At 24.9% G+C, this 19279-nt stretch overlaps 1 protein-coding gene across 1 annotated transcript; it reads left to right on the forward strand.

Annotated features, from left to right (window-relative positions):
• Positions 1-1143: 1143 nt before the first annotated feature.
• Positions 1144-8039, forward strand: LOC145846710 (calcium load-activated calcium channel-like). The gene is made up of 6 exons (XM_082953356.1): positions 1144-1185; positions 3866-3939; positions 4129-4206; positions 5649-5826; positions 6376-6520; positions 7586-8039. Exons 1-6 carry the CDS (start codon positions 1175-1177, stop codon positions 7688-7690), a joined length of 591 nt encoding a protein of 196 aa, XP_082809482.1. The 5' UTR covers positions 1144-1174; the 3' UTR covers positions 7691-8039.
• Positions 8040-19279: the final 11240 nt, after the last annotated feature.

Below are 19279 nucleotides of genomic sequence, written 5' to 3' on the forward strand. Positions count from 1 at the left end.
ACTCCGACTTTGACCGGCTATATCTCAAAAATTATTTTAAATTTTTTAAATCTGTAAAAAGCATCTTGAAGCTTAGTAAAAACTATATAAAATAAGATCAAAAACCAAAAAAGGGTGTTAGCCCCCCCCCCCCCCCCTATGCCCTTAAGTTGTTTGTTTTCTTTTTTACAACTAGCCACCAAATAATTAAGCCAAATAAACAAGTCTTTTTATTTTAAATAACATTTAATACATAATTCTAATTTGCAAAATGATTTATTTTAACTATAAAAAGCTTCTACATAATTAATACATACATTTAATATAGAAAGTCAATGTCAGTCAATGATTTAAAAAAATATTAAGCTACATTTTGTTTTGTTAGAGGGAAAGTACCAAACTACATTGTGTTTACCAAACATTTTCAAAACATCAATGTATGTACATTTAAATTAAATTATGACTTAACTATTTTGTATTTGTAGGTTTTTTTAACTTTGTCATCTATTTTTATTTATTTTATAGCATTACAACTCAAATATAATTTTTTTTTTTTTTTTTTCTGCAACCACTACATCAGTATTTAGTTTTTTAACATTTAATAACAGGACTGTCACAATCTCAGGCCACTTAGACTGCTCAGGATTACTCACCCTAGTTAGTTTAAAAGTTGTGAAAATGCACTAACTCAGCAGGTTGGCCATTCTACCTGGAAACATAAAATAATCTGGAAAAACTTGATGATTGAAAATTTAGGCAAAAAAAACAGGAATTTTTTAGAAGTTCTAGTATAACATCATTTACTTTGTCTTTCTGGATAAGTGCGTACTTAAGTTGTGATGCGTACCAAAAAAAGTGCGTATTTAAGCGGTAGTATACTGTAAGTACATATGTTTTCAAAATATAACTGTAAAATATTTAAAATAAAGCTGAAAAATTCCTGTATATTGAATTACACTTCGATATTGGTGCCCACCTAAAGTTAATCATAACCAAATATTTTTTTAAACTAATGAAAGTTTAGTTAGACAACTTTTAAATTTTTTAGAAATATAAGCTTAGGTATTAAGTATTTGTTTTAATATAAATGTCTCTAAAATTTAATCTTCTATTTCAAGTTTTTTTGCTGCAAAAAACATTATACTTATTCAAATTATACTTAGACTTAAAAATACATTATATATTAAATACCTGAATGTTGAACATGTGAGTTATTTTAAAGTATTGTAATTTTTAGAGAAAATGGCACTTCTTGAGACAAGACTTAGTAATATTCTAGCTTTTAAAGATCATGTAGGATCAACTAATATCATTGCTGTTTCTAATTACTTAGTATTTATTACTTTAGATTTAAAGAATTTTAAGACATATTAATAATATTGGTCTTAAAAATAGTTATTTTGAATAATAATTTTAAATTTTATTTTATTTTTTAATTTCAAAAGGTAGAAAAAAAGGCAGAAGTACTCACTTCCCCCTCTTCAAAATTTTAATACTTGTTTTAAAAATTTTAATATTTGTTTTAAAAATTTTAATTTTTATTTTAAGTATATTAAATTTTAATATTAATATTATATGTTTATTATCATGTCACTAATCTATTAAAAAATTTAGTAAAATCAGGTAAACTCAAGCTAGTTAATATTCAAAAAAATATCATATCTAAGTTAAAAAAATTAAAACTAATACATTATCACAAACTTTTAGATAAAATTTGCTCAAGTAGTTTTTGATTTTGTCAAATTTATTAACTTATCTAAGTTTTGTTTAGTAAAATTGAAAATTGTTGTTACATGTATCAAAGTGGTTATTTAATCTTGAATTAAAATATTTAATCAAAAAAAAAAACTTTAATTATAATCATACAAATAACCTAGAATTTTAAACAAATTTTATATATAGAACTTAAAAAACTAAATTTGATAAGAAAATATTTTTTACAACACATTTATTATAATTATTTTGAGTTATAATTATTATAAAATATCTAAAAGTACCTTTTTAGTATTTTTATGCTAAAATTAATTTTAATATGTTTATAGTTTTTTTTTAATTAAAAGGAACAAGTAAACTAAAAAGTTAGTAAGAAAATCAGTTAACCTGGAAGCTATTTTCTACAAAACCAGTGGCCATGATCAGGGTTGCCACGTGGTCAGGAAAAGACAGGAAAAACTAAAAAAAATAACATAAGTCAGGAAATTTGACAAATTAAAAAAAAAAGTCAGAAGTTGTCAGTTTTAAATTTATAAAATTCCAAAGTTCCAAAGCCTTCAAGTGGTAAAAACTTAATTAAAATCCTTTAAAGTCAGACTAAAATTGCAAAATTTTCCTAGAAATTTACAAAACTATTTAATTTGCAATGCCTTCATCTGGTATAAATTAATAAAATGTCCTTTATAAAACTGGATTTTTGAACTAAAATCACTAAAAAAACTAGGAATTTTTAATAATTTTCACGTGTTCAGTAGTAAAATTTCAATTTGATTCAAAAAATCTATCAAGCATATAAAAAATTTTTGTCATCATCAAATTTTTTTATTAGAAAACATACTTGAAGTAGCTTTACAGTATCTTTTCAATGTTTTTATACTATTTAACTCAGTTTTCTTTCCTTAAACTTAGCTTTAAACTAAAAATAGACCAAAAAATGTGTACTTTTTAAAACCTGGAAGAAATTTGGAAAGCCTGGAAATTTTTTGAAAAAACGAGTGTCAACCCTGTTTTAACAAAAAATGTTATAGTTTTAAGACTAGTTTGTGAAAAAATTCTTTAAATTTAAATTTTTAAAATGAATTACTTAAACTATTTAAGTTTTGTTGGCATAAAAGTTTCAAGTTCAATAGCAATTTAATAGAAAAATAATTTTTGTAGCTAAGTATATTACATTAAAATAAATTATTAATCCTGTTTTTAGTACTACTGAGTTGTTAAAAAACCTTGAAACCTGGAAAACCTTGAATTTGACAAATTAGGCCAAAAAACCTGAAATTTGATAAATTTTAGAAAAATCTTGGAAAAACGTTTAATTTTTAACATCTTAAGTAGTAAAATTTCAATTTGACTCAAAAAATCTTTCATATAGATTAAAAAAAAATTGTCATCATCATAAATTTTTTTTTTATCAAAAAACACATTTAAAATAGCTTTAGAGTATTTTTTCAATGGCTGTATACTATTTAACACAGTTTCTTACCTTAAACTTAATATTAAACTAAAAATAGACCAGAGTTACTACTTTACCTGGAAACCTGGATTTTGACAGTTTAGGCAAAAACAACCTGGAATTTGAGAAATTTTAACATCTTCAGTAGTAAAATGTTGATTTGACACAAAAAATCTAATGCATAGATAATAATTTATTGTCATCATCAAAAATTGTTTTATTAAAAAAAAGGTTTAAAGTAGCTTCACAGTATCTTTTTAATGTTTTTATGCTATTTAACTCAGTTTTCTTTCCTTAAACTTAGCTTTAAACTAAAAATAGACCCAATAATGTGTACTTTTTGTAAAAACCTGGAAGAAATTTGGAAAACCTAAAAAAAAAGTTTAAAAACAAGTGACAACCCTAATAGACCCAAAAATATGTACTTTTGAAAACTTGGAGAAAACTTGCCAAAAAAATTTGGTAACCCTGTACTACAACAAACTTTATCAAAAATAAATATGGATAATTAATTTAGATTTAATGTCATTAAAAGAATAAAAAAAACTTCAACACTAGATAAATAATAATTAAAATAGATTTAAACATTATAGAATAGTAATTATTAAACAAAAATACATAACTAAATATAGTTTAAGAAAAATACTTTTTTTAGTGTAATTTTCGTGTTGTTTTAGTACTAAAATATTGATGCTAATTTTTTATTTTTTGTATGAATTTCAGATTTAAGAACAAAATGTTAGAAGATAGCTTGTTGATTGTTTTTCTTTCTTGTCTCACAGTTTCTATTGCTGAGGGTAGGTGTTTAATTTTTTTATTTAAGTTATACCTTTTTATTTTCTCAACTAACCCAATTGTAGGGAAATATAAAATTTTACAATTTACACTTAATTTCAATTTAAAACAATACATAAAAGTATGTTGTTCAAGTTAAGTATTTTAAAAAATTGCACAACAACAAATAAAATAATTTAAACTTGTTTCAGGACTGACATACATGTTTGTCTACAGAACACCCAAGTACAAAAAATTGAAAATGGAAGTTGATAAACAAAGCAAAAAGTGTAAGTTATTACCTTTTTGATCAGTAATTCCAATAAATTTGTATATTAAGTTATAAGTTGTATTTATTTATTATTTTCTGGATTATAAAAAATATTTAAACTGATTACCTTAATTTAAGAACCACTTGCAACTTAAAAAAAATATATTTTTCATTTACAAAAATTTGTAAAACTTCAAGCCTTTCAAATCTACTTGAATTCATTAAATAAATTAAATGAACTGTAAAGTCCAGTAGATTTGATAGGCTTTAAGTTTTACAAAATTTTGAAAATAAAAGATACATTCTTGTTAAGTTGCAAGTGGTATTAATTGTAAAACAGTTTTGAACATTGTTACAAAAATTTAAATAATTATGATATAGTTGTACAAAATTATAAAAAACATGCTAGTAAAACAAAAACTAATAATGATTATTATGATTTTAAATTGTTAGTAGGGTTATCTTTCCATTTCCAGAAACTTGTGTATTTAGTTTAGGTTTTTATTTTTAATAAGCATTGATTCCGAACTATAAAGCTCTCTTTGAGCACATCTTTTAAGAATTTTGAAATTGTTATTGGTATTGGAGTTTTGACATTGTATACAACAGAGTAAATGTCAAAAAATAGCTTTGTACTTGTCTATTCCTTTGTGACAAACAACTCTTCTAAAGTCAGCTAAAATTTTAAAGACAAAAAAATATTTTACTGAAAATCTGTTTTCTCCTACAATTTTTGATTGTCTTCAAGTTTCCTAATTCAAATTTTTAGTAAATTATAAAAAATACTTCGAAACATAACTTAATTTCTAGCTAAAATTTTTTTTTAGTTAGTAATTTTTGTTTAAAGTTGTAATCAAGAAAAAATATTAAAAGTGAGCTTCTTTCGACTTGTTTGTAGTAATGAAAAGAAAATTTCCTTAAAATTTGATTTAAGTTGTTTAAAAAGTGTACAAGATAGATTTTAAGTAAATTTTACGAAACTTCTTTTAAATATGTTTGTCTAAAATCTTTTTCTTACAAAACTGATTGTATTTCAGTTTTTTTTTCTTTAATAAGTATTTCATATTGATATACTTTGAGCTTTCAAATGCTCGGTTAATGACATGTATTATCTGAAAAAGTGTTGTACCCCTGTTGCTAGTCTTTGTATGTGTCAGAATATCACAGAGTTTTCTATAAAAAGCAAATGAAATACTTAAATATTTTTTTAACTTGATAATTATTTTAGTATCTAAATTTTTAAGTTCTATCTTGTATTTAATTAATTTTATAGTATTTAGAATTTGTTCGTTATTATAATAATTTAAATATTTTGTTTACCTGAATTTTCTATGTAAACCAAAAATATTTTACTACAACTCAAATTTTTTCTCATAAATTTAGACTTAACTTTAAGAAAAACATTGTTAACAAAACAAATTAGTTTGGTTTTTGTAATTTAACTTACTGTTGATGTTGCAGTGGAAAAGAAGAAAGAAATAATAGGTGAGTCATTGGCATCTAAAAACCAGAAAAAAAGGTTAAATTTGGAAGAAGAAAAGTTGAAGAGTAGCAGCAAAGATTTGACTGCAGTCAAAATGAGATCTAACATGTTCATAGGATTTTGTGGATTTGCTATACTTGCCGTTTTAAACTCGGTGTAAGTTCTTTTTATTTTAAATAATATAATGACTAACATTGATATATTTTTAAGTTTGAAATAGATTATTACTTAATATTCTTGTAGCTAACCTAGGTAAATCGAAATACACCAACAAGTAACATTCCTTAGTATAGTAGTTTTACTTAAAAAAGAAAGTATATTCTCTTTTAACCAAGTAAAAATTTTCCAGTTTAAAACTACATATCACATTTATTATTTTCAAGAACTTCAAATGTTAAGCTAGAAGTTTAAATTTCTGTTTCCACATAGTTTGTTGTATTAATTTTATCACATTGGTTAATAGTTATAGTTCATTAAGAAAGAATTAAAATCCTACATGTTCTGAATGTTATCGTTTTTAAAAGTAAAAACTATTAATCAATGAGGAGTAGATATTTATTGTAACTGTTTTAGGCCATTAGATTAAAATTGCTTTTTTGTTTTACTTGTTTAGAAAATCTTGCCTAAAAACTTTTGCTATTAATACTAGTTACCATAATTTATAATAATACCTTTTTGAAACCTTAATTGATATTTTGCAAACAGGTTTGACGGTCTCGTGGTTGCTCGCCTGCCCTTCACCCCCATCTCGTTGATACAAAATTTTTCTCATCGCGGATTGAGTGGTGATGACTACACTGAATGTTCCTTCATTTTCTTGTACATTCTGTGCACCATGTCCATCCGTCAGGTTGTTTGAAATTTTTATTTTTATAGGATTCATCAAGGTTTTTCGTTTAAACAACTTAATGACAATAGAATTTTTCTCGAACACTCCTTTCTTACAGTGAACTTTTATTATTAAACTTCAATATTTCTCCTTAATTAAATAATATTTTATTAATATTTATAAGTGTTTTTGTCATGTTCTTGTCAATAAAGTTACAAAGTTATTAAAAGACTTTGGTTTTGCTAAGGGTTGACACTTGTCAGATTATTTTATTGTTCAATAAAGTATGAAGCTTGTACAAGCTACTTATGTTAATTTTATAAAATATAAAGTAGTTTTTTTCAATCATTTTTAGTTAGTCTTCTATTAAAGTTTTTATTACTTTTTTGTAATTAAAATTTTAGTTTTTATACTCAATTTTATTTTATTTTTAACTATCCAGCTACTACAACTTAAAAGGTTTTAAATAAAAAACTATATTTACAGGGTTGCCACTTTACCTGGAAAAACCTGGACTTTGACAACTTAGGCAAAAAAAAAACCTGGAATGTTTAATAATTTTAACGTTTTCAATACTAAAGTTTCGATTTGACACAAAAAATCTATCATATATTTAAATTTTTTTGTTATCATCAAAAAATATTTTTATTGAAAAAAAAATAAAAGTAACTTTACAGTATCTTTACAATGTTTTTATACTATTTAACACAGTTTCTTATATAGAAATAAATTTAAAACTAAAAATAGGCCCAAATATGTGTACTTTTAAAAACCTGGAAGAAATTAGGAAAACCTGGAAAAATTTTAGAAAAAACGAGTGGCAACCCTCTAGTTAAAAATGAGTTTTTTAGCTGTATTCCAATGAACTTAGTAGCATTACACTTTTTTTAACTTATGACTAAGTAAGAGGTGCTGTTCAAATCAAAATTATGGGCTGATTAATTTATAAAACAACTTACAAACATGTTTAATAAACTTTTTAATCGACAAATGAAAGTTCTATAAAATCAAAGTTTATTTTATAAATAGAAAGTTAAACAGTGACTTAGTGTGTAGATTTATAATTTAATAAATACTATTCATCAGAATTTGCAAAAATTTATGGGATTCAACGTGTCAAGAGCTGCACAGAAGCAAACCGGTGGTACAGCAGGATTGTTCCAACAACCTCAGAATAACCAGATGAGATAATTCGTCTGCTGTTATACTTTCTTGTTCTGAGAATTTTTAGTAAATTCTATTTATTTGTTCTTTATGATTTCCATTTTTTATATAAGCTAAAAAAATCGGATACTTTATGTATGTGTGTGTATTGTTTTTAGAGATTTTTTACTTATATTTATTTTACCACTAGAAATATAAATTTAAATATCAAAGTATTTGTAGGTTTTGATAAATTCTGTGATAACTTATACAGTTTACTTTTTTCTTTCTGAATACAATGATTGTAATATTTTCAGTTATTGCTCTTTATTTTTCATGTGATAGTTATTAATTGTAATTATTGTACACTTGAAATAAACCTATAGTCAATAATATACGTCACATTTTCAATTAGTTAACGAATTTTTATATTTCTTAAGTTAAAGGTTTTAAAATTATTTAACTGTACAAAGAAACCAAATTAATATTTATGTATATTTGAATTCATTTCAAACTTTTAGATTTTTTTTGGGTTTTTAGATTTCTTCTTATAACACGCTACTTTTAAAGAAAACATACGCTTGTTACCTTTATTTTTTAATTTTCACAAAGGACACTGGACAAATAGTATTTTTCATTTCTAGTATATTTTAATTATAATTAAACACAAGTTGAAATTATAAAAAAAAAACACTAAAACGTAATAAAACTGTATTGAAAGTTGCAGCTTAAAATAAGATTTAAAACCACATACTGATTAGAATTAAGCTAAAACATTCTTTACAAGGTTGTTTAACCAATTGTTTATTCACTAACTAAATGAAAAGGTGATTCTAAAAGTCTTTGCTTGTACATAAAGATTGTTTATTAGTACAAAAATTAAGATAAATAGTAAAAAATTGCAAAATTGGTTTCATATTTTTTTTCAATAACTACATACAGGGTTGCCACAACATCTGAAAATTGAGTAATTTTGGAAAAGTCTGTAATTTTGAACAAAAATCATTAAAAAAAATCGGAATTTTTACATGTTAAGTAGTGAAATTAAGATCTGACACGAAAAACTTATCACATTATAACCCTCATCTCTTAATACTAACATCTTTGGCTCGTCTGACAAGAGTTTGTGTCGGTCTGATATGTTAGTCGGCTCAGGGTTACTTGTTAGTATGTGCTTACTAGCATCCAAAACCTTTTCAGCAGTCATAGGCTGACAAAGGTATGGACAACGTTCTGCTATTGGATAACGTTGTGCTCATACTCTTATATCAGTGATTATTGCTACTGGTAGTGTTAACGAAAGTGTGTTATACTTAAACCTACTTTATAAGAAGCTTATATACAGGGTTGCCACTTTACCTGGAACTTGACAATTTAGCAAAAAATACCTGGAATTTTGAACAAAAATAGTCTAGCCCAGCGATTCTTAAACTGGGGTAAATTACCTTGTTTTAGGGGGTAAATTTTCTTTATTCAGGGTTGCCACTAGGTCAGGAAATCAGGAAAAATTTAAAAAAATGACAAAAGTCAGTAAAAAATGGGGAGTTTTGAAAAAAAGTCAGGAAATTTGATAAAATTTAAAAAAAAGTCAGATTTGGTCAGTTTAAATTTACAAAATTCCTTGTTTTCCAAAGCCTTCAAATGGTAAAAATTAATTAGAAGTGCTTTAAAGTCAGAAAAAAATCCAAAAATTTCCTAGAAATTTACAAAAATATTTAATTTTACTTCCAATGCCTTCACCTGGTATAAATTAGTAAAACATCCTTTATAAAACTGCAAAAATTTTCTATTAACATATTGAACAAGTACCTTACTTGAACAAGCAGATTTTGTAAGCTTTTTAGTATTGAAGGTCTGTAGCAAGGACACTTCCATAGTGAAACTGTGATATATACACAAAAGTTTATCTAGCATAATTTTAGAATCAAAGTGTTTTTTGTTTAAATAATTGAGTTCTTTATAACTAAGCAGTTAGTTTAGTATTTTATTTAATAAGTTAATGTGTATAATTTACCTCTATATAATTTTTTCAAAGTTGTTTAAGTTTAAAAATTAAGTTATAATAGAGGTATATGCCTAGATTAAGTTATATTAACTGAATTATTTAAGGTAAAATAAACTCTTTCAGTTTTAGTATTTTTTAGATTAAATAAGTTTAAAATTCATAAAAATATATTATTTTTCCTCAAATTAAATACTATTTTGTATATTGAGGGTAAATAACTTATAAGCTTAACTAGGTTTTATTCTAGTTAGTAAAAAATATGCGAATTAACACTAATAATTTACTTAACAATCTACGATCTTAGAAAAGAAACTAAGTTACTCGCTAAATGATAATGAGTGACGCCGTCGAGAATATAAATCAATGCTTAATAACAAGCGACTCAAATAGCTTTTTTGTGATATATTTTTCTCAGTTTATTATTGCTTTTAAAATATATGACCCATACAAGTTTTACCTAAATTCTTAGCACTTGAGCAAGAAATCCCTCAAATAGCGTTGCTAAGAATTTAGGTAAAACTTGTATGGGTCATATATTTTAAAAGCAATAAAAAACTGCGAAAAAAATATCACAACATCATAAAATATAACTATACAAGTCTGTTGAAAATAAAAATTACTAAAAAATTATTTTATTTTTGCATAAAAGGTTGTATATCTGAAAAAAAAATCGTGCAAAATTAGAATTTTTCTGAAAAGTTTATTCAGGCTTATGGTATAAAAAAGAAAAAGTTTATAGCATCATTAAACTCATTTTAGTAAGTATGTTTAAAAAAAGATATTATTTTTTGAGAAAAGGTTGTATAAATAAAAAACTAGAAAAAAACACAAAATTTTTAACGAGGCCCCATTCAAAAAGTCAAACCCCAATTCAATGGATTTTTGTATCAAATAAAAAGGACCGTTATCTAGAATAAAAAAAACGTCTTTAATTAGCTATTAAGATAAGGAAAATTATTGGGTTTTAAGTTTGGACTTTTTATAAAATTTCTAAAAAAGCCATTCAAGCTAAGTTCACGCTCGTCTCAAACATAATCAAAAATAGTGCTTGGAAACTTTTGTAAGTAACCAAACTTTGTAGCAAACTAAATAATTTCAACTTAATTGTATGGAGCTTAAATATTTTAAAAAATAAAAAAAGCTATGTGTAAAACTTACATTTTTATGTTTTTCTGATACAAAGGTAATTTAAGCTGCATCATTATTTTTTGTTAATTTTTTATAAGTTTTATGGAGCTTTTTGATATTTCTAATCTTATTCAACAAGTAAAGTATAAACTAATATGTTTTAGAATCAAATCAGTATAACTTGTCTGAAGCTTATACGTACAAAGTAAAAAAATCTAAACGCATAAATGTGCACAGTTAAACTTTCAAAAAAGACTTTTTTTTGCATTAGATTTATGTTCAACTTCAATTAATTGGACATAGAAAATTACAATCAAACCTATACAGATCTAAAAAAAAAGTTTTCAAAATTGATAAGTAAGAGCAAATCAGGTTTCTATGGAACAATATCTAAAAGAAACACAAAAAAATCTTATACATGAGTTACCAATCTGTAGAAAGATATCACAATCATAAAACTTTTTAAAACAAAACTCTAATAAAACAAAAAAAAAAAAGATGACAACAAAGTTTGCAACTGCAGATCAAAAAATTACTATTTTGTAAACCGGAATAGTATCGCCAAAGGGTTTATAAACAAAGCAACAGACGATCACAAAAATAAGGAAGTGACTTTTATATCTATAGCAGTGCTTCTGAAAGGGGGTTCCGCGAAGCTTTTCGAAATTTAAAAAAGAAATTTGAAAAAAAAAAAACATAAATCTTAAAACTTCAAGAAAATGGAAAACATATATAACTATAACATTCATTGATCTGCTTAGTGTGTATCTAGCGGTAGGACTTTTAATGGGTATTCATTAATAATAGGTTGCAAACTTTTTAAATTTCTATTTTTAGTGAAGTCATGAAAATACTGGTATCATCACTAAAGCAAACAATGTAGAAGCAATCAAAACAAATTCTAAATGTTTACACATAAAACTTAATAAAAAATCATTATCAGAAACTTATTTCTGGTATATTATATTGTTTCAAATGCTGTAAAAATGTTTAAAAAGATATCTATTAGCTTGATTAAAAATTTAATATGTATAAAAGCTTATTTTTTACTTAAAAAATGCTACTATAATTTAAAAAAAATCTGCCCAGGCCTATAAAATTTTAACAGAAATTCAATTTGAAAGTGAATCTTCCTACAGATACAGAAAACGAATTGCTGCAACTATCTGAAGATAGTAATTTAAAATTGAGTTACAAAGGGAAGGAGCTTTTAGATTTTTGGATATGTGCAATTTCAGAGTACCCCGTCTTAGCAAAGCGTGCAGTTAAATTTCTTTTAGTATTCACCACCACTTATCTTTGCAAGTCCGGCTTTTCGCATGTAACAAACATTAAAACGAAGCAAAGGAACTGTATGCTGACTCCAACATTATCTGCCTGTCTCCGTCTCAGTCTATCCAAAATACAGCCGCGCATTGAAATGCTTGTTGCTAAGAGACAAGTTCAAGTTTCGCACTAGATGTTTTTTATTCATTTTTCGTTAGGCATCTTACCCGTTTATTACAGTAATCTGTGAATTCAATTAGTAAAATGTTCATTTTTTATTGTTTGTAGCTCTCATTTTGTTTTTATTATGCAAGGAAAGATGATTATAACGTTGCAATTGATCATGTTTGTTTTCGTTTATTTATTATAGAATAATAAAATACCTATTGCCTCTGGCGCACTTTGAGTTTGACTCGACTTAATACTATTACAATTGGTATGATTTCTAACAATGATATAGTTTTGCTAAAAAAATCGTTTTCAACTGAAATTCTTTTGTTTTTTGTAGGAAATACTATATTAAACATTTTATGTAAAATTAAATTAGGGGTTCCGCGGAAAAATTGAACTTTGAAAAGGTTTCCGCCACTAGAAAAAGGTTCAGAAGCACTGATCTATAGGATCCATCGGGAGATAATTTAAGAAAAGGTACTACGAACACATGTAATTTAAGGAATAATAAAAAGAAAGGATGTACAAGGAAGGTTAAGCAGATTTAACCGCAAAATAAAAAAAGATAGTATTAATCGAAAAAAAAATAAAATGATAATTCCTACATTTAACAAACCAAAAAAACCGAGCAAAACTCATTCTCTTTGAAATCTAGAGAGATTTGTGATTGTACTTGCAGACATTTAAATTTATTAAACTTAATATCTGAGTTAGCAGCAAAATATAAGTAATTTGCAAGGCTTTATTTAAAATCCTAACTTTCTGGCTCTATTATCACTTTGTTTTATATTTTTTTATACTAATTAGTTTGTAATTTATTTTATACTTTTAGTTTTTATAATTTATTTTTTGTTATTGAATACAATGGTGTTTATAGTTTGTTATTTAAATTAGTTTAACCGTACAACATTTAAAAAAAATTTAATATGCAAAATTTATTTTTATTTTAAATTTTTTAATTACCGAATTGCTAAATAAAGATTATGTTTGATAAATAACCATTGTCACTTATTAGTTTAATTTCTTGTGATATCATGCAAACTTGAAACAGTTGTAATGAAATTAACTTAAATGTTATTTAGAAAAACTTTCTAAATTTAATTAAGAATAAAACTCTTTAAAGTTTTAATTTTTCAATCAGATACTAGTTGTAATATAAAAAAATAAAAATGTAAATTGAATTAACTTATACTTCTTATATAAAAGTTATATGAAAATCATAAGAGATAGTGCTTAGATTTTTCAATATAATAAAAGTGCACTTCAGTTTATTTTACGAAGTATACATTGACTTTAAGTTTAAAATAACAAAAAAAAAATCTTATATAGCACCAAGACTTTATCCAAAACTCATATTAATTATCTTAATTCAGATGATATTTTTGTCCAGTAATCATAAATGCAGTTTAATGCAATCAAAATGCTTGTGCCGTAACTAAATGTACCAAGCAAGTCAGCTGCAATTGATAAAAGTGCAATAGAAGCTCCACCAAGTTTAGCAGCTAATGGAATATACCTGTTTTAAAATGTACATTTTAATCTATATACATTAAAAGTAAAACTTATATTGACTAATAAAATTTAACTTAAAAGGTTTTTTTTATTGTTGTTTTTAAAATGCAGTTAAAAGTACATTAGAAAGTGGTAAATACCGGGGTTAGGAAAGTATTTTAAAAATTTGTACTTAAGACTTAAAATATTTTTGTAAGTACATATACAAATACATAAAGATGTATGGTTTATTTTTAATGAATTAAATAAGTTATCCTTGAATAAAATTCCGAGTCTTTTTTCACGGTTTTCTTATTTAAACTAACAGTTACCGGATCCGGTGAATCATTAGTCTTAACAAAAACATTTTTATTGTTCAATTAGTTTATCAAGTTAAAACTTTTTAAGCTATAATTTTTGATCTACAAAAAAAAAGTTTTTAGAAATTTAAAAAGTAGTACTGTTTTAAATTGATGAACTCAAAAGTTTATAAACAAGAAACAAATAATTGAATTTATTTTTTAAGATCAAAGCATTTTTAAAAATCAAGATCTAGATCTCCGTATCCGGTGAGTTTCAAACTAAATAAACTTTATAAAAAGTCTCTGAACCAGTTTTTTTTGACTGTTTTTCATCGAATAAATTATTGAAAAGTTACCTTTCAAGAACTTGAACAGTGTCATACTTTAAAACAACAAGATCTTGTTCATTCAGTCGTTTTGCCACATGTTTTGAAGATGACTGAGTTGTTTCTAGCATATACTAAAAATTTAAAACAAATTTAGTAGTTTGTTTAGTTGAAGTCAGACTAAGTTTTCAGTAAAAGTTTATGGAAATTAGTTAAAAAGTTGATTTTACAATTAGTTCAATAACTTGTAGGAAACAGACTATATCAAAAAATATATATAACAACTATAAAACTAACATGAGAGAAGTAGGCACATGATCCAACAAAAACAACAGTATACACAATAAGACGGAAAGGATTTTCGAAAGAATTTGAAAAAGCTATAGGAGGTAATAAATAATAACATAGTCCTCCGACTGGTATATTTCCCTTTAGAATATATTAGGTTAAGGACATTGTAATTTTTTTTATGCAGCCTTTTGGTAATTTTAAAAGAAAAAATTACCTTATTCTTACAGAGTTTTAACTAAAGTTTCTAAAGAATGCTTTAATTGTAGAAGAAGAAAAACTGTATGAGTTAAACATTATTTAACTTATTAAAACTTTAAATTTTTTATACAGTAAATTCACAAATAAAATAAACTATGTATCAAATCTTACTTTTTAGAGTACTGAATTTAAACAAGCGATTCACAATCAAAACTATTATTAGTACTTAAATTTAAGATTGTTAACACAGGTTAAATGTAAAAAGTGTACTTGATGGAGAATTTTTTTTTGCTATATCAATAGAAAGCAGCTTTCAAATAATCATTTTAAGTTGTAATTTTTATGACTATATAAAGGCACTGGACAACGACTTACATCCCATTTTCCCAGTAGACATGTCAACAAGTTTTCTCCAAAGTTTATCGCTAGCCATTGAGATAAGACGAAAATTGAGCTTATCATGTTGTTTAGCATGTACATACCTGTTGTTCCTGCGTACAAAAGCTTAATTGGACAGCTTGTAATGATACCTTTGACTTTAGTAGATTTTACTGGTAAGTCTACTTTGATATTCTGCAAAAAAATCTAACTAAAGATAAAGAAAATGGAGAAATATTTCAAAACATATTAACTTAAAAATCTACACTTATTTTTTATACATAAAAAATATAAATTATCAAACAAGAATATAAATTGGTATTTAATAACTTTTATCAAAGTTAGAATAAGTATATATAAAGCATATCGTGAAGATTTAATGACTAGAGATTAGATGTTTGGTGAAAATAAAGCTTATTTTCTTAAAAAACGTTAGTTATTTTAATATATTGTGAAAAACATAAACACAAGTACTTCAAAATATAAAAACTAATAATTAAAAATCACAAAAAGAAATCAAAATCTGTTTTAGTTGGTTTCTCAGTACGTAGGTAGTATTAAAAAAATAATTAAATAAGTCAAATGCCTATCAATTGTTTCTTCAAGTATTAAAAGAAATGTTTGTATTTATGTTATAAAGATTTTTAACTCTTTTTTTAAAATTATATTATAACATCTTTTTGTTACCTGAAGATATATTAAAGCTATTCCAACCATAACTGTAGACAGTAAACCTTTTATATTAGGTAAATCTGTTCTACTAAAGACTTCATACACAGCATCAGATTTGTTATGATCAACAAACACAGATCTAAACAGTTCTATGACAACACCAACAAACTTTGGACCTGGAACATTTGTTAAATAGTAACTTCAGTAAAAAAATTATAATAAAATATACTTATGTGAGCATAACCTATTATATGTTTTTTAATTAAGTTACATTACAAATAGTAATTGTCAAAAAGTTGTAAAAATAAGTCTAAATTTTTTTTCAGCAATACTAAGATTTTTATTTTAAATAGAAAAAACTTCGAAATATAACTCTAAAAAAGGATTTTTTTAATCAGTTTATATTTGAATAGTTTTCAAAATTAACTATTACGATAACACATAGTGAAGACAAAGGAAATAAGTGAAGAAAAACATTAATTTAACTTATGGATGAACGTGAAAAAACAACTTGCGCAACCTTTTTAAGTTCATAGCATACAAATAAGTTTTTTGCGAACAGTTTTAAAAAAATCTATACATAGCACGAGATTTATATTGTACAGTTTAAAATTAAAAACAATTATATCAGTTCTGCTAAAAATCACCTTTTCCAGAATTTGCTGTTCGCGGACTAAACATTTTGTCAACTATTTCAGTACAAGTTTGCGTAGTAACAATAAGACTAAATCCTGAACCAAAACCATAACCGTTGGATAAGAAACCATCAATCATTAATGTGATTAAGCTCGCTATAAAGAGCTAAAAAGTTCAAAGTTTTAGAAAGTAGCAAAAACTTAAATAAAAAATCATTTTAGTAATACAAAACTTACCTGTAAAAATAACAAAGTGATGTTTTTCCAACCAAGCTCCCAAAACGGACCACAATTTCCAAAATAAATCAATGAAATAGTTGAACAAAATGTTAATGTAATAGTTAAAAACCTTTCTATTACTTTTATTTTCTCCCTGTTGAAGATTTTATCCAAAAATTTATAATTACCCTTTCTTCATCAGTACTGTAGAAAAAAGATGCAAAAACACCTAATACATGTATCGTGATCTCTCTTCTACTAAATACTTTTGTACTTTTAACTAAATAATTGTTTTTTTACTGAAAGCCTTCCTGTTTTGATTTAAATTACTTTTTATATAACTTAAGTCTCAATTTTTCCAAAAAGGTTTTAAAACTAAGTTTTAAGTTACAGTTTGTATAGCTACAACGTCTAATTCAGATAATAAACTACTATGAACTGAAAACTTATATAATTAAAAGTCTACGTGAAATTTTTACTTAGTTCGATAAAACAAAAAGTAAATATCGAAGGTATATATTTGCTTAACAGACAATTATTTTATCGATAATAAACTAAAATGAGTATGATAAATATTTTTTATTCATACAAAGATCTTTTTTCGAATAAACTCAAATAAACACGAGTAACAATAGCTTACAGTTGTGCGAAAAATATAAGATGAAGTTATTCAAATTTATAAAATACAATAGCAGAGTAGTTTTAATACTAGACTAAAGTCAAAAATAAGATGACTATAAATTGTTTGTTGAAAGAAAAAAAAGCGCTCAAATATTTGGTCTAAGGACCTGGTGTACGAAAAAACATTTCGTTTATCGGGTCATACACCAGGATTAGGTTTAAAATCATGTCCAGGACATGACTAAAACAAAGACCAAAGCAGAATTTTTAAAATAAAAAAGGTTAAGAAAAAAGCAAATATCACTTGTTTTAAAGAAAAGAATATACGGATTAAAATCTTCTTTAAACGGAAAAGACGGAAAATTTAGAATTATGTTTGATCTATTTTTAAATGAATTCGATTTTACTGGCACGAAACATAGAGTTAAAAATGACGAGACTTTTACTAACTACAGCATCTAACGCGTGTTAACTATAACAAATTTAAGGAATCATACAAAATATTTTTGATAAAACCAATTTAAAGGAATACATGTTTACTTCATGTAATAAGCACTTCGACTTTTTTTACAAAGTAAGTTGAATAATATTGTTCGTTTGCTTATTCTTTTATTCGTAGTGTTTATGTATATCATAATTTTTACTAAACTTTATAAGTGTTCTTTCATTTGTAACTAAGTCTTTTAGGGGCAATAAAAATTATACAATATTTCAAAACTGTAGAAGCAGTTTTAAGTAGTGCAGTCAGATATATAGTGCATTTTTAACAAATTTAACAATGTAAAATTTATATAAGAAGAAAAACTTACAAACTAAAACAAAAAGTTAAAAATTGTACCGCTGTTTTTTTAACTGTTGTAACGCTTTTAGTTAATAATGTTTAGTTAACTGATACAAATTGAAACTATATTTTGAGGTATTTAAAAAATCTAATAACTTAAAACCTTGCTGTATCATTAAAAATAAATATTATTAGTATTTTATACTATTTTAATTCCAGTTTCAAGCTACCTTAAGTATTCAATTTTAAAATAATTTTTAGAAGTTGATAATTTATGCTTTAAATATTATTTTAATTAAAATAAAAAGAAAATATTACATGATGCAATTATTCTACTAAACAGTATATTTATTTTTTTAGATATAAAATAGATAAAATTTATTTTTATGAAAAATCATGTTAAAGTATTATTTCTTAATTAAAAGTAAAAGGTTTAATAAATCAGTTTTACAACACAACTTCTTACATGTCTTTTTTACAAAAATCAGAAACTGAATCTTCTAAAGCTTCGAACACGGCCATTATGACCATCATAAAAAGACTTGAATACATGATTGGAGATAACCCAACTTCCATCAGAGTGCCTTTCTGCGATCCCATCATGAGACGGATGTGGTGGAATGGATCAGGAGTGTCGGTTTGAGTGTGGCCAACTAGTGGCATCTTCAAGGGTAAAAGTTTGTTTAAAAAGGTATACTATCAAAATCCACCCGCGTTTAAAATCCACCCGATCAAAATCCATTAGCGTTCAAAATCCACCAGGTTTTTTTACATTTTCTTTATTTATCATTTTATTTTATATTTTTTTTGAATTTTTTGCATTTATTTATAATTTATTTTTCACTATCACTGTTACCCCTAACCCTTACCCTCGATCGGTAAGCGGTTCTCGAATTTGACTGGGTGGATTTTGATCGGGTGGATTTTGAACGTGTCCCATTTAAAAGGATACGAGCTTAGTTTATGAAATTTATTGTCTTTTTCATACTAGTTTCTTACTCCAAAAAACTTAGAAGTATAAAATATTATAGAGTAAGTAACAACAAAATTAACAAAATAAGAAAAACTTTGGTTTGTAATCATACTTTCTTCACATAACTTTCCTAATAAAATGGATAAATCAAGAATGTTATTTATTTTGTATAGTACTTAT

Source organism: Thalia democratica, unplaced genomic scaffold (genome assembly GCF_965202585.1).
Source record: "Thalia democratica unplaced genomic scaffold, ktThaDemo2.hap1.1 HAP1_SCAFFOLD_588, whole genome shotgun sequence".
Lineage (NCBI taxonomy): Eukaryota > Metazoa > Chordata > Thaliacea > Salpida > Salpidae > Thalia > Thalia democratica.